Source organism: Berghia stephanieae, chromosome 1, assembly GCF_034508935.2.
Source record: "Berghia stephanieae isolate SIO BIC M18660-M18661 chromosome 1, UCSD_Bste_1.3, whole genome shotgun sequence".
In the NCBI taxonomy this organism is placed as follows: Eukaryota; Metazoa; Mollusca; class Gastropoda; order Nudibranchia; family Aeolidiidae; genus Berghia; species Berghia stephanieae.
The window spans coordinates 37,568,946-37,595,571 of NC_088360.1; the positions used below are offsets into that span (position 1 = coordinate 37,568,946).

Here is a 26,626-nt window from a genome sequence, read left to right on the forward strand (position 1 = left end):
CATTGACGCTCTCTTTTACATTAAGATCAAATATCGCTCAACGTTGCCAGGCACTGGCGGAAGTTGTTGTTGTCGCTGACAGAGATCATCGACAATCAGGTTAGTTTTGATAATGTAATTTTCAATTATGTTTAAATAAAGCCTGTGAATTAAAGAGACAATTAACCAAGTTAATCAAAAGAATTTGCACAAATTGAGTCGTTCACAATAATAGGCTTAATTTTGTCTACTCACTCTTAATCTTAACTCGACCTGTCTAAGTCTAATCTAGTCTACAGTCACAGTACTCTACTTCTCTACGCACTAAATTTGGTACTACCGCAAACTCGGGGACCCAAATAATTTTGGGGGTTTGGGAGGGGGGACTTTAAAAAAAAAGTCTAGTAGGGTGTTTGGGAGGGGAGAGACTTAAAAAATAAAAAGTCCCCCCCCCCCTCCCAAAACCCCAAACTTATTTGGGTCCCCGAGTTTGCGGTAGTACCCTAAATTTTAATTACAATTACTTATGGTGATGTGCTTTGCAATATATTTGTTTGTATCTGGAGATAGATTGAGAATAAGAGAGGAAAAGAGAAAGAAATAAAGTTGATGAAGAAGAAGAAGAACAGAGAGAGAGAGAGAGAGAGAGAGAGAGAGAGAGAGAGAGAGAGAGAGAGAGAGAGAGAGAGAGAGAGAGATTATCGGCATATGATGATGCTTGGGCTTGAAATCGAAAGAACTCATTCCACACACCAGATCTCCAGATACCAAATGTACATGACATTTTGTATTAGCGCCATTATGGATGTAAATACATGTTACCCAGCTAATAATGAATTAATAGCAGCTATAAATCATTGTTACTTGTTACTGATAAAAAGCAAATAAGAAGGTTTCACCGTCACCAGATTACTAGATTGTACAAGTCAAAGATTTAGATGATGAAGTTTAAGATAATCAGTTGATAGACTGGTCAGACAAACCATTCACGATGTTTGCTTTCTGTTTATCTTCAATTTTACAGGACAAGATGGCTGCCGAACCAGAAGCACCCCAAATACGACCTCCTGAGCCCATCAGTATTACTGTTTTGAGGGCGAAAAATCTGGTTAGTTATATTTTTGAAGTCTAACTGCACGTCATCTGTTTTGTTTTAGGTTTACCTTGGGCTTTGTATTACAACTATTTCACAATCAGGCTTAGTAACTCAAGATTTTCTGTGTTTATAAAAGCTTTTAAATGGACTTTTAGTTAGTCGCAATAAAATGTGTAATCAGAATTTATTCTGAAATTGAAAATCAATTGAAAGAAACATTCTTCAAAGGACTTATATAATCATAAGTGTAAGATGTGTAGAATCAGTTGACTGTCCACATTATCATTTTATTTTTAGTATAGTGCGAAAAACTTGTGGCGATACTAATGACAAGATTTCGTGTGTTTGTTATACAACGCAGAGAACCTCACCTTTATTCTTTTAAAGTGTCCAACATCATATTCAAACATTGAGACAGACTCAGTCAAAGCAACAGTCAGGTTGAACAGTGATCTATGTAGTTAAACAGGAAGTAGCCTTATATTTTTTTGTCCATCAAACTTCGTGCCCATTCTCATTTCTTATTCTGTTATCAATAATTAACTATATTTCCATTCATTTAAATGTTTAATTTCTTTATATCACCAAAACTTTTTTCAGAGAGGTTCCAAAGGTGACAGCGTAAATGTTATGGTTAAACTGGAGTTTGGAGACAAAAACCTTGGAGAAAGTCCCAAAGTAGATTGTACTGTAGACTCCCCTGCTGAGTTTAACTTTAGCATCAACCTTAACTGCACTTATGATGATCCTCTTGCTCTAGATGAGATTTCATACAAACCAGTTGTGTGTAAGTTTGAATTTGCTGCTCATGAAAATCAACCATGTGCTATGGTTTTTAAAAATCCACTTCGTAAATACAATGAAAAATGTGAACTTAAAGTGGTACGAACTTCTACAATATAAGCCAAATATGTTCAAACAATTTACAAGCAGTTGCTGGTCAACAACACTGCTAATTTCGTATGAGACATGCATCTTGTTACACATTACAGTGTACCATACTTTCTTTCCTACAGAGACAGACCACAACCTCATTTTAAACTTGAGTATTATGAAAAAATGTTGGTAAATAACATATACTAAGGACAACTTTGCACTGCCCATAGAGAGATTTGAACCTTTAGCCTGCCTGTAAGAAGCTGATTGTCATAATAGAACCTTGCTTTTCTTTGGATAAATTGTTGATTTTATTAAGGATTTCTAGTCTTTTTAAAGTTAGTTTCAACACAAGATCCATCTTAATGAAACTTTTCTTGGTTTCATATAGATTCACTTTTATGCATTTTAATAATATGTATTCGTTTTTATTTGAAACTTCAATTTTGTCTCTATTCAGTAACCGTGACAGAAGTTCTTCCAAAGGAAAAAAGACAAAAAGAAGAGAAGACAAACATTTTAGGGCAATGCTGTATTGATCTGGTATCTTTTGTTAGAGGTAAGTCAAATATAGATGATAATTAGATTGGGTCTTTTTTCAGCAAAGAAAACTTAATTTCCCGAAATATATTTTCTGATTCAAGTCATTAGTCATTTTTACAATATTTTACTCTTTTCAATCATGTGAGTCACAGTGAACAAAATAGAATAAAGAAAATACTCCAATTTTGAAATCAAATATATCATTTTGTCATAAAGTTGGACATCATGATATTGATCAAGCTATTTTCGTTTCCTTGGTCTTGCAAGACACCGTAACATCGATATCCATGCAAGTTATAGTTTAACCGAAAAAGATAATTAATTCTTTCAATAAAAATTTCCATCTGCCCATGCTCAATTATGTCAAAAATAACATAGAGATTTATAGATAATTTTTTAACATATATTCCATTCATTATTTTACATACTATTGGCCCACTGGGTTGATTACTTCTCATTTTCCGTTTAAATTTCCTGGTTAGATTATAGTATCATTTGTTGGCAGAGTGTGATGGGTTTTTTTTTTAGGGGGGTGGGGGGGAGATTGGCTGTTTTTTTTTTCTGAATGGACAAAGACAGGCACCATATTCTTAACTACACCATCGATCTTCCAATACCAATATGTCTTTCAGGTGAGACAGAACTCACTCAAAGCCTTATTATCAACCCTCTTCCTGGATCACCTTTGGAAAACGCTCCCCCTGAAGCACCGAAGGTAAGCGTTCTGAAAAAAAGACCTGATGCAGGGGCTGAGAAATAGAAATTGGTTTGATAAAATTCCAAGTCTTAAAACTGGTTCTTATATCTAATATGATTTACTAACTTTTATAATAAATGGGTAGTGAATTATCCTTGGATAAAGAAAAAAAACAACAATGATACCAATTTTCAGGTCAGAAGATTAATCTCCAATGGAAGCAAAGAATTATTTTGGGTAATTTTTACTTGTAATTTTTTTTTCTTATAGATTTGTCTGGCACTGTTTCAAAAACACATAATCAGACTTTTTTTTCTCCTAAATTTGATATGATGCTGATTACGAGAATGAAAATAATAAGGATAATGATGATGATGATGATGATCATGATGACGATAGTAATAATGATAATAATAATAATAATAATAATAATAATAATAATAATAATAATAATATAATAATAATAATAATAATAATAATAATAATAATAATAATAATAATATATAATGATAACAATAATAGTAATAATTATCATTATATATAATAATAATAATAATAATAATAATAATAATAATAATAATAATAATAATAATAATATAATAATAATAATAATATAATGATGATGATGATGATGATGATGATGATGATGATGATGATGATGATGATGAATGATATGAATAATAATAATAATAATAATAATAATAATAATAATAATAATAATAATAATAATAATAATAATAATAATAATAATAGTAATAATAATAATAATAATAATAATATTAATAGTATAGGATCTTAAACAGTAAAAAGGGTCGTAAAATCAAATATCAATAAACATGTCATTAATCATATTGCGAATCTTGTTAATTTGTATAATCATCCCAATTAATGAGAAATTAATTTTATACACAGCCCGAGCTTGACATCAAAGTGACAGTAAATGAACCTTTGTTGGATGAAGTCCAGCTGAAAGATGGAAATTTGATGACTGTTTCTGTCGGTAGTTTGTATTCTCCTCCAGAAACTTGGAGTGTCAGTGGGACACAGTATATGTACGCCTCTGCTTTACCCATACCGATCAGTCACGAGGTGAGCTTAAAAGTTGATTTGTTTGTTTTAGATAGAAGTAATGTTTTTGTAATCGTGCAATCTGGTTTTCAGGTTTACTTTCTTTTAAAATGACCATGCTTTAATCAACACTTACGCTTGAAAACTAATTTTGACAAGCCTACATCCTAGCCATCAGTATGTGCTTACTCTACCTTTTCACGCTACAAAAATTGGGATTAACTCTGAACCTGCAAGCCTTGGTTTTGGTGTGGTTGCTCAACCTCTTTTTATTTTTAACCCATATATATATATATATATATATATATATATATATATATATATATATATATATATTATATATATTATATATATATATATATATATACACATAATGGAGTAATTTCTTAATTTCATAATTTCATCTCAACCTTTGAATCTCCCTCTCTCTCTCTCTCTCTCTCTCTCTCTCTCTCTCTCTCTCTCTCTCTCTCTCTCTCTCTCTCTCTCTCTCTCTCTTCATCTCACCTGTTGTATTTAAACAGCACGTGCTGATATGTAATTTACTATCATCCTATACTATTTGACTGAGTTTGTTAAATGTTTAATCTTAACAGAAAGAACTCCCCGTGGTTTTCATTAATGGAACTCTCAAACCAGGACTGGACAAGGAGCCTCCAAACAAACAAAAGAAGTGGGCAGTGCCTGGATCGGCTCAAGGCAACGCAATTTATATGCCCGACAGGTATCAGCAGGATTTGTAAAAATATTATTCCTACTTCTCTTGTCAACAAGGGTTAGGCACAAAGCAGTGAACCTTTCCTTTACGGTTGCTTACTAAAAATAGAGATAAAAGCAAACGTCTTTGAATAAGAGCAATACTATGTATACAAAGATATTACGTTTCGAGCTATATCCCTCCGTCACTGAGAACAACAATTACCCAAATTTAAAAAAAAAATAATAATAATTTAAAAAAAACAACACAACAAACATTGGAATGTAACTTTGCTCGCACTGGCTACTAACTTTGAATACTGACAACAGTTTTCATGATCAAACATTGTTTTTTTCTGTTCTCATTTTTTAAAAATGATTTACTTGCTCTCTGAGCTTTGATATATTATTTATATTTGTATAAAGCTGTTATTCAAAGCCTTTGGTTTATACCACAAACTAGTTTCTTTACTACATGAAATGATACATTGTTGTAGGCATTGTTGTTTTTAGAATAAATTTGGCTAGTGATAGAAATAGATAAGAATCAGAGCAATTTAAATATCGTAATTAGTTGCAAGATATCTTGCTACAAAAAGCCCATGTGTGCTGTACGGCAAGCAGGAAGAATGTTAACCACACTGCAAAACACATTGGTCATGCATTAATATACTTTATGAATATATTGAACTAGAATTTGTTTATAATTGTCATATTTCTTATGCCAGATGCATTTTCAATGACCCTGTAGAGGATGAAGATGGAGATTTCAAGGCAAAAGAAGACAGAGATCTTCGTCATCAGGCAGAGACAGAGAAGAACCGCGTCACGTGGAACATGGAAAGAAGATGTTACTTGGAAACATCAGCTGTGAAGGGGTATGTTCATTATGATTTTGTTCCATTGTCTGTTTGTTATGCCCTGTCCGATAAAGGGCAGTTTTTAGCTTTGTGTAATTTATTTTCTCCCATAGTCGTTAAAGTTATTTCCAATAAAGTTCTGATAGACAAAATAGACGATGATTAAAAAAACTAAACAAAACATTAACAAAAGAAAAAACAAACAAACAAACAAATAAACAGAACAGATAAAAACCAAAATGAATATCATCAAATTTAATTATATTCTGTTTCGTTATTTAATAAACACAAAACCGGACATCTGAATGTATTTATTATATAATGATTATTATTTGTTGTATCCATCTGTCTGCATCCATCCATCAATCCATCCATCCATCTCTCTCTCTCTCTCCCTCTCTCTCTCTCTCTCTCTCTCTCTCTCTCTCTCTCTCTCTCTCTCTGTCTCTCTCTCTCTCTCCCCCCCCCTCTCTCTTTCTTTCTTTCTCTCTCTCTCTCTCTCTCTCTCTCTCGATCTATCCATCATACTATCTATCTATCTATTTTTCTATCTGTCTATCTGCTTATCTAGCTGTCTTTCTTTCTATCCATATATGGAGTTAATTATCTATCTATCCATCCGAGAATCTCTTTCTCTTCTTTTCTTGCTTGCATGTGTATGTAAATGGTCCCTTTTTTGCGAGTGTGTGTTCTTGAAACATTTTAATGCTCTTTTAATTCCATTTGCTTTTAGATTTCAAGACACCATAGCCAAAAATCGATACTGGCCTGTTGAGATAATGAGATTACCCCAGCCAACAGGTGGGAAAGGAAAGAAGGTGCGTGTTTTTAGGTTTGATTTTAACAGAATTTGAATAAATAATTTTTAATTAATGACATTGTTTCAGCGGGATACCACAGTTACACTTAGTAGTCCTTACATCAACGTTTACGGGTATCGTTGGTTTGAGGAGTACTTGTAAATGGCTTTTCTTTTTTTCTGAATCTTTGATTAGAATATGACCCCATTTATCTTCATCCATTACTTTAATGTTTTGAACTATAGGTTGTCTTCAGTTTGGATTATGCAGCGTGTACATTTTCTGAAATGAATCTTTTCTATAATAAACTTAAAGGTCTTTGAAAAAGTGTGAAAATTTACCGAATTCAAAACTCTTATTTTAATTTTATGCATGTGTGTCTGTTCAGAAGGTAAGAGGTAGGGAATATGTATTGCTAAATACCCCTTTTGTTGAAATGTATACAGAAAATGTAAGTTGACAGTCTTTCTTATTTTACAACAGCCCTTTCCGTACATTAATTGTTTTTTGTCCCTACCTATTTCAGGAGGATGACAGCAGCATTAGTTTCCATGGTGTGGCCTTCCTAAATCTGGCACCTTTACTTTATCCAGGAGGTTAGTGACGCATTAGAATTTTTATGAGATATTAAAGTTACTTGTTATGCTGCTGAATTTGCAAACATTCGTTGGTAACAACTGGCATCATGAATAGAATTCGTGTGAAAAACGAAGCCAGTAAACACGGCTCATATATCCCCAAACTGAGCAAAAGGGTTAAGTTGTTCAAGGAAAATTGGAAAACACAGTGGAATATGACAACAATAGCGGTTTTCTTTCCTTTCTAACCTTGGAAAAATTGAATCATCAATGAAACCAAGAGTGGATATTTGGGAGATTGAAATAAATACCAATGAAAAAAGACTAATAACATCAAATTTTACCATGTTTGATGATCTTTCATTTATTGTATGTTTTTTGTTTTTTTGGTATCATTTTTCAAATCATTGTTTGGGGGAGCAATATTGTATCGTATTGCTTTAAAACCACGTCGATACATCTCTACTAACTTTCAACATTGTAACTTAAGAAAGAAATTAGTTTGCTCTTTTTTTAAAATATCATTTTCTAATTGCACAATAATATACCATCAAAAGCTGTATAATGAGTAATGACTAAATTTTAAATTCTATCCGTTAATTAGTCCGGTATATACTTTTATCAGTAATTTTATTTTCATTTTCAGTCAAACGAATTCGGGGAGCATTCAAAGTTGTAGCATATTCTGATTATGCACTGAATGAAAAGGTATTGTTTAGTTTTGTTCACATAATTTCAAACAATCATTTTACTATTGCTATAGAATATAAAAGCGATAATTATGGTTGAAAGAATATAATGAGCACAAATAGCTCATGTATTGAGAAAGAAAACACTGATGTTTCTGTCATTGGCTAGCGTCTTTTGACGAAGGAGAATGGCCAAAGCATAGGTTAGTTAATTTCTCTGTAATATAAAATGAGCCAATTTTATGAGGGTTTTTTTCTGATTTAGTGAAAAACAAGTGCTTGAAATGTTTTATTTTTAATGTAAGTAAAAAAGAAAAACCTTTGCACAATCCTAAATTGAATATTCAGTATTCCTGGATTTTACTTATTTATGTATCACGTTTTACCCCTTTTCATTTATACACATATAACGTTTTGATAATCAATGAGCCGGTGTTAATACCATCCATGATATCACTCGATTAAATGTCATTATTTATATTTTTATTGGATCACCAAGATGCCTTTAGTTTTTAGTTTCACTTCTTCACTTGCCTATTACCTAATGTAATTTTTATATTCTATATCCGTTCCATTTCAAGAATTTTCATCTCATTAATTTCATGATGTAAATGATTTTTTTTTTTCTCATCATTTTTTTTTTTTGCGTGTTCTGTCTATTCCCTGAGGAATACCAGAGCTAAATAGCCTTTTTTATATTGTTCCAATACTACATGAATCACATTTACCCCTATAGTTTCTGTATATTTTGACTGGCGCCCTAATCACCTTTCGTTTTTAATATCACTAAAATAAAGTTCATTATTTTTTTTTCAGACCAAAAGAAAATCTGGCGTTGCAGATGACGCCACCAAAGTAGCTTTTAACATGCTAAATAGAGTAACAGCTTCACCAGCACCAAAGAAAGGATCTAAAGAAAAAGAAGGAGACAAGAAAGACCCAAAGAAAGGCGTAAGTACATTATAATCAAGTCTTTGTCATATCTTTTCATTTTTCATTGTTTGAAATCGTTTGATGCTCGTTCAGCTTTTTATTTTTGTCTCCATGAAAATGCAGCTCTTTGAGTAGAAATAGAGTCCTGCCAGTTTTTGTTTGGGATTTATTGCATTTAAGCCAAAAATTTGGATTTTGTATTTTTTTTAAATGCTAATAGATGTTGAAATTATTTTTGAAAGCATTAACTGCCAGCCATATTCCATTTCTTAGCTCTCTCTCTCTCTCTCTCTCTCTCTCTCTCTCTCTCTCTCTCTCTCTCTCTCTCTCTCTCTCTCTCTCTCTCTCTCTCTCTCTCTCTCTCTCTCTCTCTCTCTCTCTCTCTCTCTCAATCTCTCTCTCTAACTCTCTTTCCCTCTCTATCTTTCTCTGGTCTTAGTTCTTCATCTCTACTACAACTCAAAACAATCAGGATTGAAATTTATTTAGGTTTCTATTGTCACAAATGTATATTGAAACATTTCATGTCTTTGCGGTTTTAAAATAGACATAACTGAATTACATGCACGTGGTTTTCATTTACTTTTGTATGAATGAGTTACCGCTCAAAAAGCATAATGCATCCAACACAAAATCGGTTTGAAAGTTTTCTATCCCATTCATTATTATCATTTCTTTTTCAATTGAGTGAATTGCAAAAGTTGAAAGTTACTTTTGATCACAAAAATATATATGAACAAAATCTATACAAATATATATATAATATATATATATATATATATAATATATATATATATATATATATATATATATATATATATATATATATATATATATATATTATAATATATATATGTGTGTGTGTGTATACAAATGTGACAAATGTGCTACGTGTTAATTTTTTACAAAGGTCTTCTCAATATTACAGCACTCATTTGAACGTAACATTCATTCACAATTAAATGTCTGTTTCTTACTCTTCTTTATTCTTGAGATATATCAATTCATTTGCCTCTATACATTATCTTCTTATTTGTCCAACAGCCTCCTGCAAAGGTACTTGCTTGTTAACACTTCCCATATCATTGTTGTTTTACAATCTTTATAATATTGCTTAATACCTTCAAAATGTTTAACTGTCAGGGTTGAATGTGTAGATATTATGTTTCATCTATTTACACGTTTCCCTCTGTTGTTTGATGTTCCGCAATGAAATTATTTTCTTATTATGTCATTGTTTGTTTTTAACGACTTATCGAAGTCAAAATTTTGATTTGGTTAATTTCAATTTTTGTTGGTAGTGCAATGATCTGTTTAAATACTTTTTAAAATGTTATTTTTGTTTGTTTTGAAAAAAAAAAGCATTATTATTCATTTTTGATGTGACTTCTCAGATGTATTTAGATTTAGCTTATGTCATTAATAATCATACAAAAAGCGATTTTGATTGGATTTTTCAATTAACTACTACATGAAAAGAGGGTGGGTGTCAACATTTAAGTAAAAATTTATGTATTATTAAGATTTTGATTAAAACCGTGAAGAGAAATGCTCATATCAATATTTTTCTGTTATAAAAAAAAAATGATAATATTTGTAAGGAATGTATGCTTTTTTCGTAGAAATGTTAATTTTACCATTTTTTTTTTGGGGTCATTGCTCTTTTTGTTTATTTTGGTATTTTCTTTGGCTAAATTAGATTCAACAGAACTTTGGGTATCAAATTTAACGGTGATCTTGTTTTGCTTTTGTTTGTTTTGTTTTGTTTTTTTTGTTTTTTTTTTGGTGTTTTTTGTTTTTTGTTCTTGTTTTACATTTTTGTTTTTCCATTTTTGTTTCCTTAATTTCTTAAATATATATTTTTTTGTTATTTTTCTGCGAGGCAATTGTTTTAAGTTCAGTACTACTTTACAGCGTTCCAATAGTGTCCTACAACATAGCAGTGAGATGGAGGTTTGTTGACTAAATTACGTTTGAAAGTTTCATTTTACTGTGTGCTTCTACTTAGTATCCTCTGCTCTGACATCACTTCTCTAGGCTCTGTAAAAGAGCTTCTTTATTCTATTTATACAATGACTTCGACATCATTTTGCCGTGCAGCACAACATATCACGATATATTCACATCGGGCTTTTTAAAATTATCAATGCTCTTTTCACTCTACGTACCGGATTTTGCATTAAACGTTTGTAATTTGTACACACTTTTTGAATCAATGCAACTGACTTCTGTTTTGCTTTTGTTTGATATCTAATTCTACCGAATCAGAATGTGTGAAACAGAATTCAAGAATTGAATTCACATCTATCGTGGAACTGAAATGACAGTGGCGCTCTCACACTAACTTTTTATTCGCAAGACTAGTAGTATCGCATTATTTCGGTAGTCAATTATTGACTTTATACTAATGTCAACCTTACTTTGCGACAAGTTAGAGCTTATTAATATACATTATTAATAGAAATCAAGACTATGATAAATAACAATTAAATGGTACATTACGTTTTATCTTTTAAATTTTATTATAACGATTTAAAGTCATTTGGTTTTAATTTATTACTAATTATACTAATGGATAGTAGTTTTGTAGTTTGTTAAAGCACATACACTCTACATTACACATGCATGAACTATTTTTCATTTGAACTATTCACTTTAGCGACGATTTGTATCTTTTATTTTTGTCTTATCTAAGCCAATTTTTCAATTTTGTTTTCATTAATAAACTTAATATAACTTAATTTTTTGCCATTTTGTGATAAGATAATATATATGTTTAAAGTTTAAAGCATTCCAATGTTATTACATGGTGTCATAAGATGAGAGCTAACTCGTTTTAAGTTTGATTGTGTGTGTGCGTGTCTGTCTTGCACTAAATTTGCCTGATTAGACTTATACTGTGATCTTGCCTATAATTAAGTTAATTGAGGCCTTTTTCTTCAAAGTGACGTTTCACAAGACATAAGATCTCGACTCTGCCTTTAGTTTAAGAGTATTATGTGAAGTTTTCTTTGATTTAACTTAAAACTGAGAAATTTATATTATGCTCTATATCGTCTCCTTATTCTTCTTCATCTGCATAAAATCCTCCTCATCCTTTTTGCTCTCCACCCCTCCTCCTCCTCCTCCTCCTCCTCCTCCTCCTCCTCCTCCTCCTCCTCCTCCTCCTCTTTCTCCTCCTCTTTCTCCTCCTCTTCTTACTTTTTCTCATCCACCTTCCCTCTTCAATATTTTTTTCTTTCTTCTCTTCTTCTTCTTCTTCTTCTTCTTCTTCTTCTTCTTCTTCTTCTTCTTCTTCTTCTTCTTCTTCTTCTTCTTCTTCTTCTTCTTCTTCTTCTTCTTCTTCTTCTTCTTCTTCTTACTAACTTACTACTACTACTACTACTACTACTACTACTACTACTACTACTACTACTACTACTACTACTACTACTACTACTACTACTACTACACTACTACTACTAACTACTACTACACTACTACATACTACTACTACTACTACTACTACTACTACTACTACTACTACTACTACTACTACTACTACTACTACTACTACTACTACACTACTACTACTACTACTACTACTACTACTACTACTACTACTACTACTACTACTACTACTACTTCTATTACTACAGCGACTACTGTTGTCAACATTTTAGAATACAATTGTAATTAGAAATTAGAAACAGTTGACTCGTTTTCTGCCATCCTTTTCATTATTTCCACGATGTCAGCAAATTTACGATCTTTATCCAACATTTACTTATTTACAAGTCTGGATGACAAAACCAAATTGTTATAGTATTGTTGTTATCAAAATGCTCTCAGACCAAAGCAAAATACTATAACCAATTTCAACAATATTAAAACAAGCCTATAGTTGTTACCTACCATCTCAAATGGTATTATGTTGGGGTGAATGTGTTGCTTATAACTGAATTTTAATCTTAACGTATAACACATGAGTTAAGATGAATGTCTTTACTGAAAAGAGTTAGATTGCACATTAGACTTTAACCCTCTCTTTACCAACTAGATTAAAATCGTCACATTATTATGAAACAACCAAACATTTATCTCATTCAGATATCCTTTGTACTCATATCACAAAGTTTTGTTATAATTATGAGAGCTTAATGTTGTACTTTAAAGCTTGTTGTGCTGAACGACATGAGGTATAGTACGGACTTATTCTTTTTGTTTTATAGTTTAAAATTATTATTTTTTTATATTGGATGAGTATGATATGGGAAAATCCTGTAAATGGTCGGTAAGGAGTGAGTTATACATATGTCCTAAATCAGATCATTTTTAATTTAAACTCAGTTTTTTCATCGGTTCATTCCGACATAATACCAGTTTGACATGGTGGCTCACAATTGCCTTCTGTTTACAGAACTGCAAATATTTTAATGTGCACATAGTCTATATCTCGTGGTATTTTTTAATTTTTTATTTTTTTTTTGCCGTAGGGTATTTCTCATTTTTTCTCCAAAATCCAGTCTTTTTCCTTTGGTATATTATATTATTTATCTCTATATAGAGCATGTAATATGAGTAGATCGACAATTTCATCATTTTTGCAGTAAAACTTTAACTTTTATGGATTTGAAATGTGTAGAAATAATAGATAGCTACCAATGGAGTCTTCAGAGAGTACATGAGAATATAATATACCTACTTATATTTTTTAAAATAACTTACGAGATCGAAACAATTGAATAATGATGCGACTTTATACACTGAAAAGCTTGCACACCATGAACCTTTTTGTGCTGAAAAGTCTCACAAAATTTATTTTGAATGTGTCAAATCAAACAAATAAAAAAAAACAAACAAGCGTTGTGGTCAATGTTGACTTGAATCAATTCTGATAACTCTTTAATATTTCTTGGTTTGAGACTCTTGTCCTAAAGTGTTTAAGTCATATTATTGTAGGTTTTGAGAAAATCGAAATTAAGTTTGATTCTAGCTGTAAACTCTATGCTTTAATACAATATGATAAATATTTCTTTTGTTTTTAGTGCCGGAGATGAAATTTGTTTTTATTTTGTTTTATTTTTTTTTTTTTTGTTTGTTTTCTTTTCGTTTATAATGAAAAAAAGTTATTGAATTAAGGTTATTATTTAGTCTCTCGTTTATTATTAAATGCTGAAAAGTCTCAAAAGTGTGGCTTAAATACTTTAAGCACTAAGGCCTTCAATTATTATGGTTATTAATTTTTTTTTTGTTTCAGTTTTTTTTTAATTAATTTTTTAAATTGCAAAAATGATTGAATACCGCTTCACGGCTATTGGGTACCATCTTTTACAAGAATATCAAAAGTATTAAAATCATATTTAGACAAGCGATAAAAATTTAAAGTGAGGAATGCTAATATCGTTGAAGTTAAGCCTGTAAATATATTTTTAATGCATGGCAACGGTGTTTACAATTGTACATAGAGAAGAGACTAAAATGCTAAAATAACAGATTCTAAGCACAGTAAAATGACGTATTAGTCATGGAATTTTTGCTTATTTAACTTGTATATTTGTATATCCTTCTTAAAGATAAACGAATAATGATATAGCTGTCCTAACAACAAAAGGAAACTTTCACAGTAAAGATGATTGATATCAGAAGTCTGTGAACATCAATATATTCAATATGTTTATCTAACACCCAAGTCAATGATTTGTATTGCTGAAAACATTAGCTCAAATAAACTTTTCATCTTAATTCAATACTCCTCATGATAGCAAGTTTGTGAAAATATCATAATTTTTCAATCTACATAAAGCAAGTTAATTATGTGCTTTATTAAAGTTAGTAATTTTGTTTTGACTATGTTAATTTTAAAAAATCTTATTCTTTATATCATCTGCTCTTTCATATAAAGTCGAATCCATTTATTAGTATACACTGCTTAAATCGCTGTATCTTGTGAAATGAATCTGGGTATGAACACATTAATGCCAAATCAAAGATAATTTTTCAGTTAATTAATCTCAATGTATAAGAGTATCAAATACACATACGTCAGTGGTGTAGGATTCCGTGCAACAGATTACGCCACTGGTATGTTCGGCGAAATGTTTCACCCATTAAAACAGTTCTGCTATTTTGGAAGATCAATAAAATTAAAATCATCAGAGAGGAGGGGGGATGTCTCTCTTTAATTTGGAGAAAAAATTTCTTCCCAAATTTGAAACCAGTACGAAGAATTTTAGAATATTTGCGTGATTCCATTGGATCAAAATAATCAAGAAACTGGAGAAAAGTATTTTTTCTCTTTGCATTTCAAATTTTAAAATAATTTTGTCTTGTTAACGGCAATATAATACGTGTGTGCTAACGTTTGTTTAATCACCACCAAGAAAAAGCTATTTTAGTTATTTGAAATTTACTGATAGGAGTACTTAATTAATGGATTCGACTGTATAATATGCAGTTCATGAAGTTCTTTCAAACTGCCAATGGAAGTTTTGGAAGAAAAAAAATTACTCCCCCCCCCCCCCCCACCCCAAGAAAATACACGATAATAGTAAATTCTACAAGAGGACCGAAATGTTAAACATTCCTATTGTTATGCTGATGTCTTCACTTAGCCCTAAATCACATGGCTTTTGTGACCCACTGCCTCAATCTTGTTTCATGTCGATATAATCAAGATGCGAAAAATCAAATTTTAAGTTTTAGTAAAAAAAAATTATCAGTAAATTAGTATCTTTCATTGAGAAGAAAAATAGCTTGATTTCTTTTCATTTACGAAAAAATCTCAATTCTCGTAATATAAACCGCTTTGTTTGCCCCTTACATTCTTGAGAACACGTCAGCAATTTGAGACAATGGGTCCGACTTTCCCTATAGTTTTATTATTATAAAATTATTAAAAAAGAAATTCAATGTTTACTTTTATTGTTATTGTTTTGATTATTTCCATTGCCCATTATTTTTGCTGTCAAGAACATTAAAGTTTCGGACATGAAAAGTTTCAGAAAATAATATGCAACTTTATTATTATTATTATTATTATTATTATTATTATTATTATTATTATTATTATTATTATTATTATTATTATTATTATTATTATTATTATTATTATTTTCTCTCTCTAATCAATACGTTTTGTAGTATTGACCTTCGGGCTTAGGAATCCATGAGCTATAAAATTGGTTATTATATTTAAAGTAAAATATCAATTTCATAATCACTCTTTCTCTGGATTTGATACGTCTTCATCTCTAATCAAGTTAATTGTTTGAAATTATTCTACAATTTTAAAATGACAAACGACTTTTACTATCTTTTTATGACAGACATCTCAAGGTAAATCTGACACAGGCTCAGAAGCAGAAGGCCAGGCACCAGTAAACGTCGAAGGCCAACAATACACAGAGGCAAAGTCCTATGTTATGATAGAGATTTGTCTCGACAAACCTCTTGTACCGAAACGTCCACCCGAGGCACTTGCTAGAAGGTATGTGTTGTTAAAATGTTGGGCAGTAGTAAGTGATATTTTGATTTCTGTTCTTAACCCTCTCTTTACCAACTACAGGAAAATGGTCACATTCGTTACGATACAACCAACATTTTTCATATTCAAATTTCTTTTGTACATCATAAAATTTAAAGAAAATGAACAATGTGTTGTAGACTATGTTTAGCTAGGGAAACTATATATGGCAAGAACTTTACTGCCATTAAGTCTGGGTGATAAAACAATCAATTTTTTTGTTAGTTGGGTGTGAAGTTTTGGCGGAAATCCTGAAAATGGCTGGTAAGGAGAGGGTTAAAGAGCGAGAAAAATGGACACATAAATTAAAAATTATTTAATCACATTATTGTTGACATTATGCAAAAATTCTGATTTTGACAGTTCCAATTGAGTTTGATAAGTAACTGTTTCTGTATAGCTACATAGTGTCTAAACTTAGCAACACATCAATAGAAAGGAGAGATTTTTCAATATTATATAAATTTTTTTCAGAGTCGCTGAATTGATTCCCCCAAGACCAATGTTTCCTAAAAGAACTGACGGAGCTCAAAGGGTGGGTGTCCTCTTTCAATTATTTATTTCCATTATTATATAGTTTTTGCCCTTTATTGGATTTTCGAACCGAGGACCAGCCCGCCATTGGAAGGGCTTCTCCGATGTTACGAAATATTCACTGCTAATCAAAAACTTTATTTTAACACCCCAGTTGTAGTTTCCTGCAAAACCATCGTTAAAGTTAGTAAATTTAAAAAATAGTAGAAGATTAAATATAATTTTTTAAGTAAGACGAGATTATAAGTAGATTTTAGTTTAATTTCAAGTGCCAACAACAACAAAAAACATCACATTGTTGCGTACTATCCTTCTTTGTATGTATTATTTAAATGACGTAACAAGTTATGGTAATCCAATTCAATACAAGCTCAGTTCATTGCAGAGATGTAAAAAATATATTAAAAGATGAAGGTCAGAAGTAATACATTTTTCGATAAATGACTGCTTACCTTGACCTTATATTTAAATTGTTTAAGTCAATAATACAATTACGTCACAAGCGGTCATTAATGCATTTTAGTTCGACCGGTTTATTCCTATTGGAGGCTCAAAAGGGTTGTTGTAATACACCCTAGGAGATAGCCCTCCCAATGTCGGGCTCATCCTTCGGTCGGAAAATTCAAAAAAGGTAAAAAATTGTATATTCATAATATCATATGGTACTATTCCTTTTTATTTGTTTCTTGCAAACTTATATATAAGTCGATTCACTCTTGAAATCAATTAAGTGATTATTCCCATTCATCTCGTCAATACCCATTTTCAGGCTGTAGAGGATTACCATGCCCAGGTAGCCAGTGTTGCCAATCTTATCCTTGATGAATTCAGGTATACACATTCTTTAATTCTCCCCTTATATTGTGAGTGCTTTTGTGCTCTCATAAATATTTTTGAATATACTTCTCGATGTAATAGTTACACATTCGACATTGAAGCCACTTTGAAAATCTTAAACATTTATTTATTTATATTTTCTTATCAATATAATTCATAGGCTGTATCCATTTAGAAAGTATTTTTATCTGTGTCTTTTCTAAATTTACATTTCAACAATAGATATTACGTTTCTATTTTTTTTCTTGGATTGTGGACGATCAGTTGTTTTTGTTGATTTTAAATAATTTTGCAATTTCGATATCAATTCTTCCAGGGACAAGTTTGGAGACGAATTAAAATCTGGAGAACCTCAGACAAACGAAGCAATGGAAGCAAGGTAAGTGATAGACACATTAATTTTTTTTCTGTGACAAAAACGATTGATTAGATAATTAGATATTGATAAATAAGTCTGAATCATTGTTTAGTTATGTTAACCCCACCCCCCCCCCCCCGCCACCCCCCCCCCCCCCCCGTGTATTCTGTGTATTAAAAGAAAAACATATCATTATATTATCACAATTCTGGATTGAGTTTAAGTCTTGTATTTATGTTACTTCTATATCCTTGTATAATATGTAATATGGGGTTGAGCACAGAAAGTACCATTACTTATTTTTACTTTACAGGAGACAGAAACTCATTTACGAACTAAATTCATCTGGCAAATATTTTGCCTTCAAAGAACAGCTGAAGCATTCTGTGATAAAAATTGTCAGGGAGAAGTACTTGAAAACAACTGGATTTGACGACAAACAAGAGTTACAGGTGTGTTTGAAGACACACGATAGTGATGATGATGATAATGATGATGATGATGATGATGATGATGATGATGATGATGATGATGATGATGCTGATGATGGGGACCCTGATGGTAGGGTTGGCAATGATAATGATGATGAAAATGAATATGACGATGATGTTGACGACAATGATGATGATGACGATGATGACGATGACGATGATGGTTTTGAGATAATGATGATAATAACAATAAAGATGAAAATGAAGACGATGGTAAAAGTGGAGGTGACCGTTGTGACCAAGCCCTGGTTGTGACCTAATTGATTACAATAAAGAGTCCAATGGAGGCAATTTTAATCTAACAAGATAGTGTGTTGTATTTATATGACAATACAGCTATCATTAGGTCGCTTTTATTCAGTGGAAAAAATAACACCAATTCTATTTTCAAATCATTGGCAAGAATTGAAAAATAAATATTAAAAAAGAAGCAAAAGAACAATAACAAAAACAACCAATTGTTGTCGAAAATTTTCGTAATATTTCATTTTTATTAGATACAAATGACAACTTCTGTCTGAAACAAAATAGCCTAAATCCTCGTGCCATATTCAGCAACCACTGCTATTGGGTAATCGTTTCTGGTTTTCTCTTATTAAATCAACTCAGACATTTTTGTCCGAGCTCTACGTGTATCTCATCGACCAAATGCACGTATCTCTTGGTCATGTATTGGCTTTGGAGGACCAACCACCTGTACCCAAGCCACTGACAGACAATGCCCAGCTCAAACATTTTGCTAGGGAAGCGGAAGTAAATCAGAACTTTGATCTAGCCGCTACGTATTACAAAGAGGTGAGTTCTAAAAATTATCTTGGTCATGTACTGATTGGCCTTTACATTTTAAAAAATACTTGTTTCAATTAAACTTGAATAAGATTACAGACTAAATGAATTGATCAGAATGACATGAATGAAAATTGAAATGGAGAAATTTATAATTTAATGCTTTGATTAGTGAGATAAATATAAATTTAGTATCTGAATGAACACTGGAAAAACTTTGGTTTAAATGTTCGTTAAAACTTTATCAAAGTTTACGGTCTGTTAAAGATGGATATTTATGTCACTCAGCCCTTTGCTATTGTTTTTAGACAGCAATTTAATGATTAGTTCTCGCTAAATTCTATCAAATAGGCTATTTTATAAACGTTCAAGACTACCCATAGTTTTCTGTATTGGTAGTTTATATCAGACTGGCGGATGTTGTGAGTATTTTACCTAAAGGCATAGTATCAATATGACGTGACATCATTTTCAACGTAAAATTATTGCTAAACCAATATTAGATTAACTGCATGAAAGCGACATTTTCACTTTACACCATAATACACGGATTATTCTTGTATTTTCTGCTTATTTGACAGAGAATTGCTCGAGACAAAAATGATGCTGACAGTTGGTTTGACTATGGAACCTTTAACTTGTACATCAATGATATTACAAAGGTAATTTTGATTTAAATATATCTCTTTACAATGTGATTTATTAAAAACCTTTCAGCAATTTTTGATGTTTTTTTTCACTTCATGGGGCTACTGATTGTATTGTAAAGATTCTGATTAATAATACTTAAATGATAATCTATTAAATGTGCAAAACGATATTCAGTTATATGTGCATGATACAATAATTTTATTTCCTTGCTAAATTTCACAGGCTGAGGAATGTTTCAAGGAATGCATTGCAATCGACCAGAGGCATTTACAAGGGTAAGATTTCAACAAGCACGAAGAGGATGATGATGATAGCGGTGATAAGATGATGATGATGATAATGATGATAAGATGATGATGATGATGATGATGATAACGATGATGATGGTGATAATAAGGATCAAGAGGATATCATCATCATCATCATCATCATCATCATCATCATCATCATCATCATCATCGGCATCATCATAATCATCATCAACATCAACAACAGCAACAACAATAACAACAACAGCAACAACAATAACAACAACAGCAACAACAATAACAACAATAACAACAACAACAACAATAGCATCAGTAATGACAGCAACAACAACAACAACAACAAAAAAAAAAACAAAAAAAAAAAAACTAAAAAACTGTAACAATAGCGATGATGATGCTAATGATGATTATACTTCCTTTTCATCTAATTCACTTCAGCCTTCTTCTCTACGGAGTGGTCTGTATGCTTTCTGAAAGAAATGAGCAAGCTGAGATTTTTTTCGAAAATGCAACGTGTGTAGACCCACAGAGCATCCTAGCCTGGACAATGCTGGGTGAGTCTCGACTTCCTTTAAAAAAAAATAATTATTCTCCTCTCTTTCCTGTTATATCAAAGTCAGATTTCTTGTAATCTTTTATGAATAACAAAATGAATTTAACTCTCATGGGTCGTGGAAGTTTTAGATTAGTCATATGTATAAGTAACCCATTGCCTCAATGCGGCATTTTGTAGGGTTGATTTAAAAGCTATAAACATTTTATGTGCTAATGATTTCATGTGCTAAAGATTTCATGTGCTAAAGATTTCATGCGCTAAGGATTTCATGTGTTAAAGATTTCATCTTTAGCACATGAAATCTTGAAGGAGAAGAAAAAATGGTAAACTCAACATACCGTTTTGAGACGATAGGTCCCATATTTTCTTACTATATCATTAAAAAAATTACTATTCTTTATTTCTAACATTTCAAGTGCAAATCATACTGTTAGAAATGACAAATTTTACCATATTGTGAATATCCAGGATTGTTCTACGACGCCATTCCAAACGAGATCGGGGCTGAGATGGCTTATTTAGAGGCTAATAAACTGAACTTGGCCAAGGCCGCTGCCATTGCTAAGGCCTGTAGGGAAGAAGAGGAAGACAAGGAGAAAGGAGAGGATGCTGACACAGCCAGGCCTGATGGTCGAGGTACTTGTGTGCGTGTGTGTGTATGTGTGTGTGTGTGTATGTGTACGTGCGAGGAAGGGTATATTTTCTGTGTGTGTGTGTGTGTGTGTGTTTATGCGGTGTGTATGTATGTTTGTGTCCACTAGTAGATTTGTCCTCTCCACAACCCCCCCCCCCCCCCCCCCCCCGCACTCTCACTCTCTCAAACACACCTCACACATACACACACACACGCACGCGCGCGCACACACACGAAAAATTCTGTATTTTTTCGCATCCACCTCGTCTTCCATCCATCCATCCATCCATCCATTCATCTATCTATCTATCTTTCTATCTATCTATCTATCTATCTATCTATCTATCTATCTATCTATCTATCTATAAATCTATCTACTTATCTATTTGTCTATCTCTCTAGTGACTATTTAACTTGCGCCATAATGCTAATTGCTTGAGTGATGGTGACTAATCATGCATACATTCCTGGGAACAAGCAAAACATATAATTATTTTATGCAAACTGTATCGAACAAAAATTAAAATCGTGGAAAAAGAACACCATATAATATTTATATGAATCATTTTTTTGTGTGTTGCTTGTTATTTGTGTTACCTCAGATGGCGAGCCCTCCGATGGCGGATTATCAGTACCCAGTCTTGAGATAAAAAATCCAACCCCCGAAAAAGTACCAACCTCAGCCCGATCAAAGAATTCTACAGGGAAACGAGGTAAATATGAATTGCATTTCTCACTTATTTCAGTGTTTTATGTTTCTTTACATGCTGCATGTTGGCTTTGGTGTAGTTATTTTTGCGAATTGTTGTCTGTGAACATTGCATGCTGATTTTCTATCACTGCTACTTCCAATGATCCATGTTCTTATTTCAATCGAAGTGTTGTTTACAGCGACCTTGCTTAGCTCTTTAGAAATTTCTATCCTTTCTATCATCTTTTAAGCAGTTTCATATAAAAAGGAACTGTAAAATAGTTAAAATTGTCACTATAAATTGAAAATTGAAAATATTGCAAAACAAATAAATTAATAAATTAATATTTACATTATTTGGTCGTAAAAAAGCGAAAATAATTATATTAAATGATTATTGCTTGTTATTATAAAGCCTAATATTGAACTGCGGAAAAGATTTTCGGTGTCTCTCTGTTTTAGTTGAAATAGAGAAATGGCGACCACTCCTTCCTCACATAATACCTGATGATCTTAGTGGACGATGCTGATCATTTAATATTTTAGTAATTTTACTCATACAAAATTTCCCATATAGAAGATCTACATTGTCAGCATCATTTATATAGCATTTAATGGATTTTTTAATACTTTAATTTATTTTGTTCCTTTCCACTGCTAAGCAATTGCCTGCCCAAGCTGTTATACAAAATGACAAGACACTTTCGTTTACTGCTTTATAAAATGATGTGCAGAGGGATTTATCTATTCTAAACTGAGAAAGTTTTGATAAAAAAATAAGTAATTCTGCACATCTTATGTTTAATTATTTTAAAGTGTTCATCCCACTTGAGTCTGTCATCAATCGTTACACCAAGGTATTTGTAGGAGGAACTCGCTGGACAAATTGGTCCTTTACTTTTAACGGTTCTATCGGTTCCTTCACTCTCCTAAAGTCAATCACTAGCTCCTTTGTCTTGCTTATGTGGGCATCACACCAATACACAAATCTATCAATTTCTTGTCTATAAACCTCTTCGTTGCCATTTATTGTTATAAGGCCTTGAAGAGCGATGTCACCTGCACACTTTATTAAAGCTACACTCTGGTTTTGACATCTTCAGTCATTCGTGTATATCGTGAATAATACAGGAGACAATACACAACCTTGAGGAGCACCAATATTTGTAGTTATACAGTTATACAGGAAGATATGTTTTGTCCTAATTAAACATACTATGCTCTCTCTCTCTCTCTCTCTCTCTCTCTCTCTCTCTCTCTCTCTCTCTCTCTCTCTCTCTCTCTCTCTCTCCTCTCTCTCTCTCTCTCTCTCTCTCTCTCTCTCTCTCTCTCTCTCTCTCTCTCTCCCTCTCTCTCTTCGTAAGAAATTCGAGCACCCAAGCAATTATATACTTGATCAAATTCAGATTAGTCAATTTTTGTATTGAATGCTGAAGAAAAGTCTGCAAAAAGCAATCTGCAATAGCTCTTAGCGTGATCTAGATGCCTGTAGATGTTGTTTGTAAACAGCAAAATGGCATCCTCTACGCCACGTCCTGGTTTGTAAGCAAATTGATGACTATCACTCAATGGTATAAACTGGTTCCTAATTTTAATAAGAATAAGTTTTTCTAAAGATTTCATGACAATTGAAGTCAGTGCAACAGGTCTGAGATCGTTCACTAAAATGAAAGGCATTCCAACTCTACCTTTCCCTTTAACTAAAGACATAGAATTATTCATTGTTTTATTTGGAAAAAAAATCAAAGTCAAACATGGCGCATTAATTACAAGTGAAACTGGTATGAATGTAGGGTAAGCACTATTTGAGCCTTATTTATCATATTGTTCAACGTTGCTTGATGACTTGCTTGTAATTGTTATTGAGCACGAGTTCCTTAATACATTCTTATTAGCACATAGATTGATACTAGTTGCATTCAATACTTCTCGTAAATCATTTTGGTTCCTGCTTTCAATTTTGAACATCACACCTTTGCTGAGCGTTTTATGCTTTGACCAACAAATATTGCTCTCTCTCTCTCTCTCTCTCTCTCTCTCTCTCTCTCTCTCTCTCTCTCTCTCTCTCTCTCTCTCTCTCTCTCTCTCTCTCTCTCTCTCTCTCTCTCTTTCTCTCTCTCTCTCTCTCTGATTGTCATTTCTCTCTATTTGTTGACACATTGATGTTCTAATCTCTACAGCAGACTCAATAACAACAAACCTACCAGGCAAGTTAAGTTTTAGAAAGCTAGAAAGTTACACCGCAGCTTATTACAACAATGCTTTGTTTTGAGGCAGTAATAAACGGAAAGTTACGAGTGGCCTTGTTTTCAACAAAACGAAATATTTTGCTTTAAGGCCAACAAAAAAAAAAAGAAAGAAAAAGGAGATTGTGGTCTGAAGATAATGCTGATCGCACGAATTCAAAAATTAAGTTCGCAAAGCGGAATACATTTCTCAGTTTATCTTTTTTATCTGTCACACAAACATTTGTGTAACTCTTTCAAATAAAATCTACATTTTAAATCACTTGTGCTTGATTATTCATTTCATTCAAATATTTTGGAAAGCACTTTCTAATCATCAGATTAAAATAGATTAGTATTTCTCGCATCATCATTTTCTACCTACACACTAGCCTCTCACATGCTCCTGTACCATGGCGAATACTAGTTTTTGGTATGCTATATTACTGCCTCTTGCTTACATTTGAAGAGAAATTTTGCTTTCAGAGTTTCTTGTTTTTTTTTTTGTTTTTTGATTTGCCTGATGCATTATTCTTGATTTAAATTTTATAAAATTTATTTTCCTTTTGCTTCGCTTATGCTAGATTGTCATTTTCAGGATATTTCTTTACGCTAAAAGATGCAACAATTCTACGAGGTTCTGTTAAGAATAGAAAACATCTTGTATGTAGTTATTGGCCAATTAAATGACCCTTAATTTGCCTCCTTGTTCACAGGAATAGATGTTCCCCAATTAAATATTTCTCAGATCGCGATTTGAAAAAAAATACTACAATAAAAAAAAAACATTTTTCATTATCTTTAATTCAAGCCTTGTCTACAGGCTTTTTTATGTTCTGTTTTTGTTTTGTTTTGGGTTTTTAGCGCATAACAATTTTTCTTACTTTACATCTTTGTTCAATGCTAGCATGCTTCTTTAATATTTTCAGTATTTAGTCTTAGTTTTTCACGATTCTTCTATTTTTACGTGTAAAGCCAATGATTTTATTCTAATCATGAAACCGATTTTCCCTGTCTCTTCCTATTTTTTTTTAATTTTGAAAACAAACACCTCAAACCCGATTACTTATATACAGGCATTTAAATTTTGATCTGTTCTACTGCCCAGCCTTTTTTTTTTTGTTTGGTCTAAATGCTGCTAATTACCTATGTAATTTGAAACTTTATTTGACTTAGAATTATTCACTTATCAGTTGGTAAATTTTTAAAAAGAGTGTCAGGTCACATTTTAGGTTGCGCACATACAGTTTATTTTACTCTACATGCAACGAGTTCCAAACAATATCATGGGTATCGATTATTTGTTATCATAAAACGTTTAAGTTATGGAAATAAAGAAGACTGCACTCAGAATTCTCTCATTATTGATTTGTTAAAAATTCAATTTCATAATTGAGAATTGATTGCCATTTTAACTTTAACCAAGCGCATAAGCTTTGCCTCTTAATCAGTTAAGTCACAGCAGTTATAATGCATTTAAATGTTCAGATTTTGTTGATTGTAAAATAAGTATTTTTCTTTATACCGCTGATTTTAACTGACTGGAAATCAATTACTATATCTGCATTGTTCAGTTTTCGTAAATATACATTATAATAACATTTTCTTTGCTCATCCAAGAATAGAAACAATGCTTCCAATTTTATGTGCTAATGAACTTTACTGAAGAGAGTGAATGTGGTTTATTATACTGTAAATTATCAAAATGTTGGAACTCTGATCATAATGACTTTAAAGAAGAAAGAACAATAAGAAAATTCTCTTAATTCACCCCATAGGGGAAATTTATCTCTAGGGTTTATTCCGGGAAGACTGGAATAACCCAGGCATCAGCCGCAGTGCAACGCCGCAAACTGAGCTAAGGAGACGTGACTTGCTCAAGGCCACACAACGTAGCGGGTATTCGAACTCGGTACCTTTCGAGTACGAAGCAAAGACCGTACCGCTGAGCCACTATGTCCCCAACTCGATTCAATTTAGCCAGTGTATTTAGCATTGTATCGAATGTTGTTGTTTTATTTTGTAACCAATGCCCGTCCTTCTATGTGTTATTATCCATTGTAACAAACATCCCCATCCCTTAGAGTAGCACCACCATTAATACACTATCATGCATTATCTTTATCCAAGAAGTTGCTATTTAACTCTATTATAGCTTTGTCCCGATTGAAAGGACACTGGTTCAAATTAGCACTCGCTATAATTTAATATACATATATATATATATATATATATATTATATATATATATATATATATATATATATATATATATA

At 32.0% G+C, this 26,626-nt stretch overlaps 1 protein-coding gene across 12 annotated transcripts in view; it reads left to right on the top strand.

Moving 5' to 3' along the window:
- The first annotated feature begins 17 nt into the window (after nucleotides 1-17).
- Nucleotides 18-26,626, top strand: part of LOC144973652 (cilia- and flagella-associated protein 70-like) — a 31,879-nt gene continuing 5,270 nt past the window's right edge. For 3 of the 12 annotated variants that reach the window (XM_078916376.1, XM_078916385.1, XM_078916402.1), the window contains exons 1-25: nucleotides 29-99; nucleotides 1,004-1,087; nucleotides 1,676-1,862; nucleotides 2,412-2,510; nucleotides 3,127-3,209; nucleotides 4,104-4,280; nucleotides 4,856-4,983; nucleotides 5,684-5,833; nucleotides 6,549-6,633; nucleotides 7,142-7,211; nucleotides 7,840-7,901; nucleotides 8,699-8,833; nucleotides 10,730-10,768; nucleotides 16,123-16,283; nucleotides 16,794-16,854; nucleotides 17,623-17,684; nucleotides 18,007-18,069; nucleotides 18,362-18,500; nucleotides 19,149-19,334; nucleotides 19,907-19,987; nucleotides 20,199-20,251; nucleotides 20,684-20,799; nucleotides 21,270-21,437; nucleotides 22,038-22,148; nucleotides 24,307-24,333. In XM_078916376.1, the coding sequence (XP_078772502.1) occupies nucleotides 1,010-1,087; nucleotides 1,676-1,862; nucleotides 2,412-2,510; nucleotides 3,127-3,209; nucleotides 4,104-4,280; nucleotides 4,856-4,983; nucleotides 5,684-5,833; nucleotides 6,549-6,633; nucleotides 7,142-7,211; nucleotides 7,840-7,901; nucleotides 8,699-8,833; nucleotides 10,730-10,768; nucleotides 16,123-16,283; nucleotides 16,794-16,854; nucleotides 17,623-17,684; nucleotides 18,007-18,069; nucleotides 18,362-18,500; nucleotides 19,149-19,334; nucleotides 19,907-19,987; nucleotides 20,199-20,251; nucleotides 20,684-20,799; nucleotides 21,270-21,437; nucleotides 22,038-22,148; nucleotides 24,307-24,333 (2,521 nt within the window). In that variant the 5' untranslated portion in view covers nucleotides 29-99; nucleotides 1,004-1,009. Of the gene's footprint in view, nucleotides 100-1,003; nucleotides 1,088-1,675; nucleotides 1,863-2,411; nucleotides 2,511-3,126; nucleotides 3,210-4,103; nucleotides 4,281-4,855; nucleotides 4,984-5,683; nucleotides 5,834-6,548; nucleotides 6,634-7,141; nucleotides 7,212-7,839; nucleotides 7,902-8,698; nucleotides 8,834-10,729; nucleotides 10,769-16,122; nucleotides 16,284-16,793; nucleotides 16,855-17,622; nucleotides 17,685-18,006; nucleotides 18,070-18,361; nucleotides 18,501-19,148; nucleotides 19,335-19,906; nucleotides 19,988-20,198; nucleotides 20,252-20,683; nucleotides 20,800-21,269; nucleotides 21,438-22,037; nucleotides 22,149-24,306; nucleotides 24,334-26,626 lie in introns of all 12 variants that reach the window. The other 9 variants (XM_078916412.1, XM_078916422.1, XM_078916462.1 and 6 more) reach the window with 7 other exon arrangements.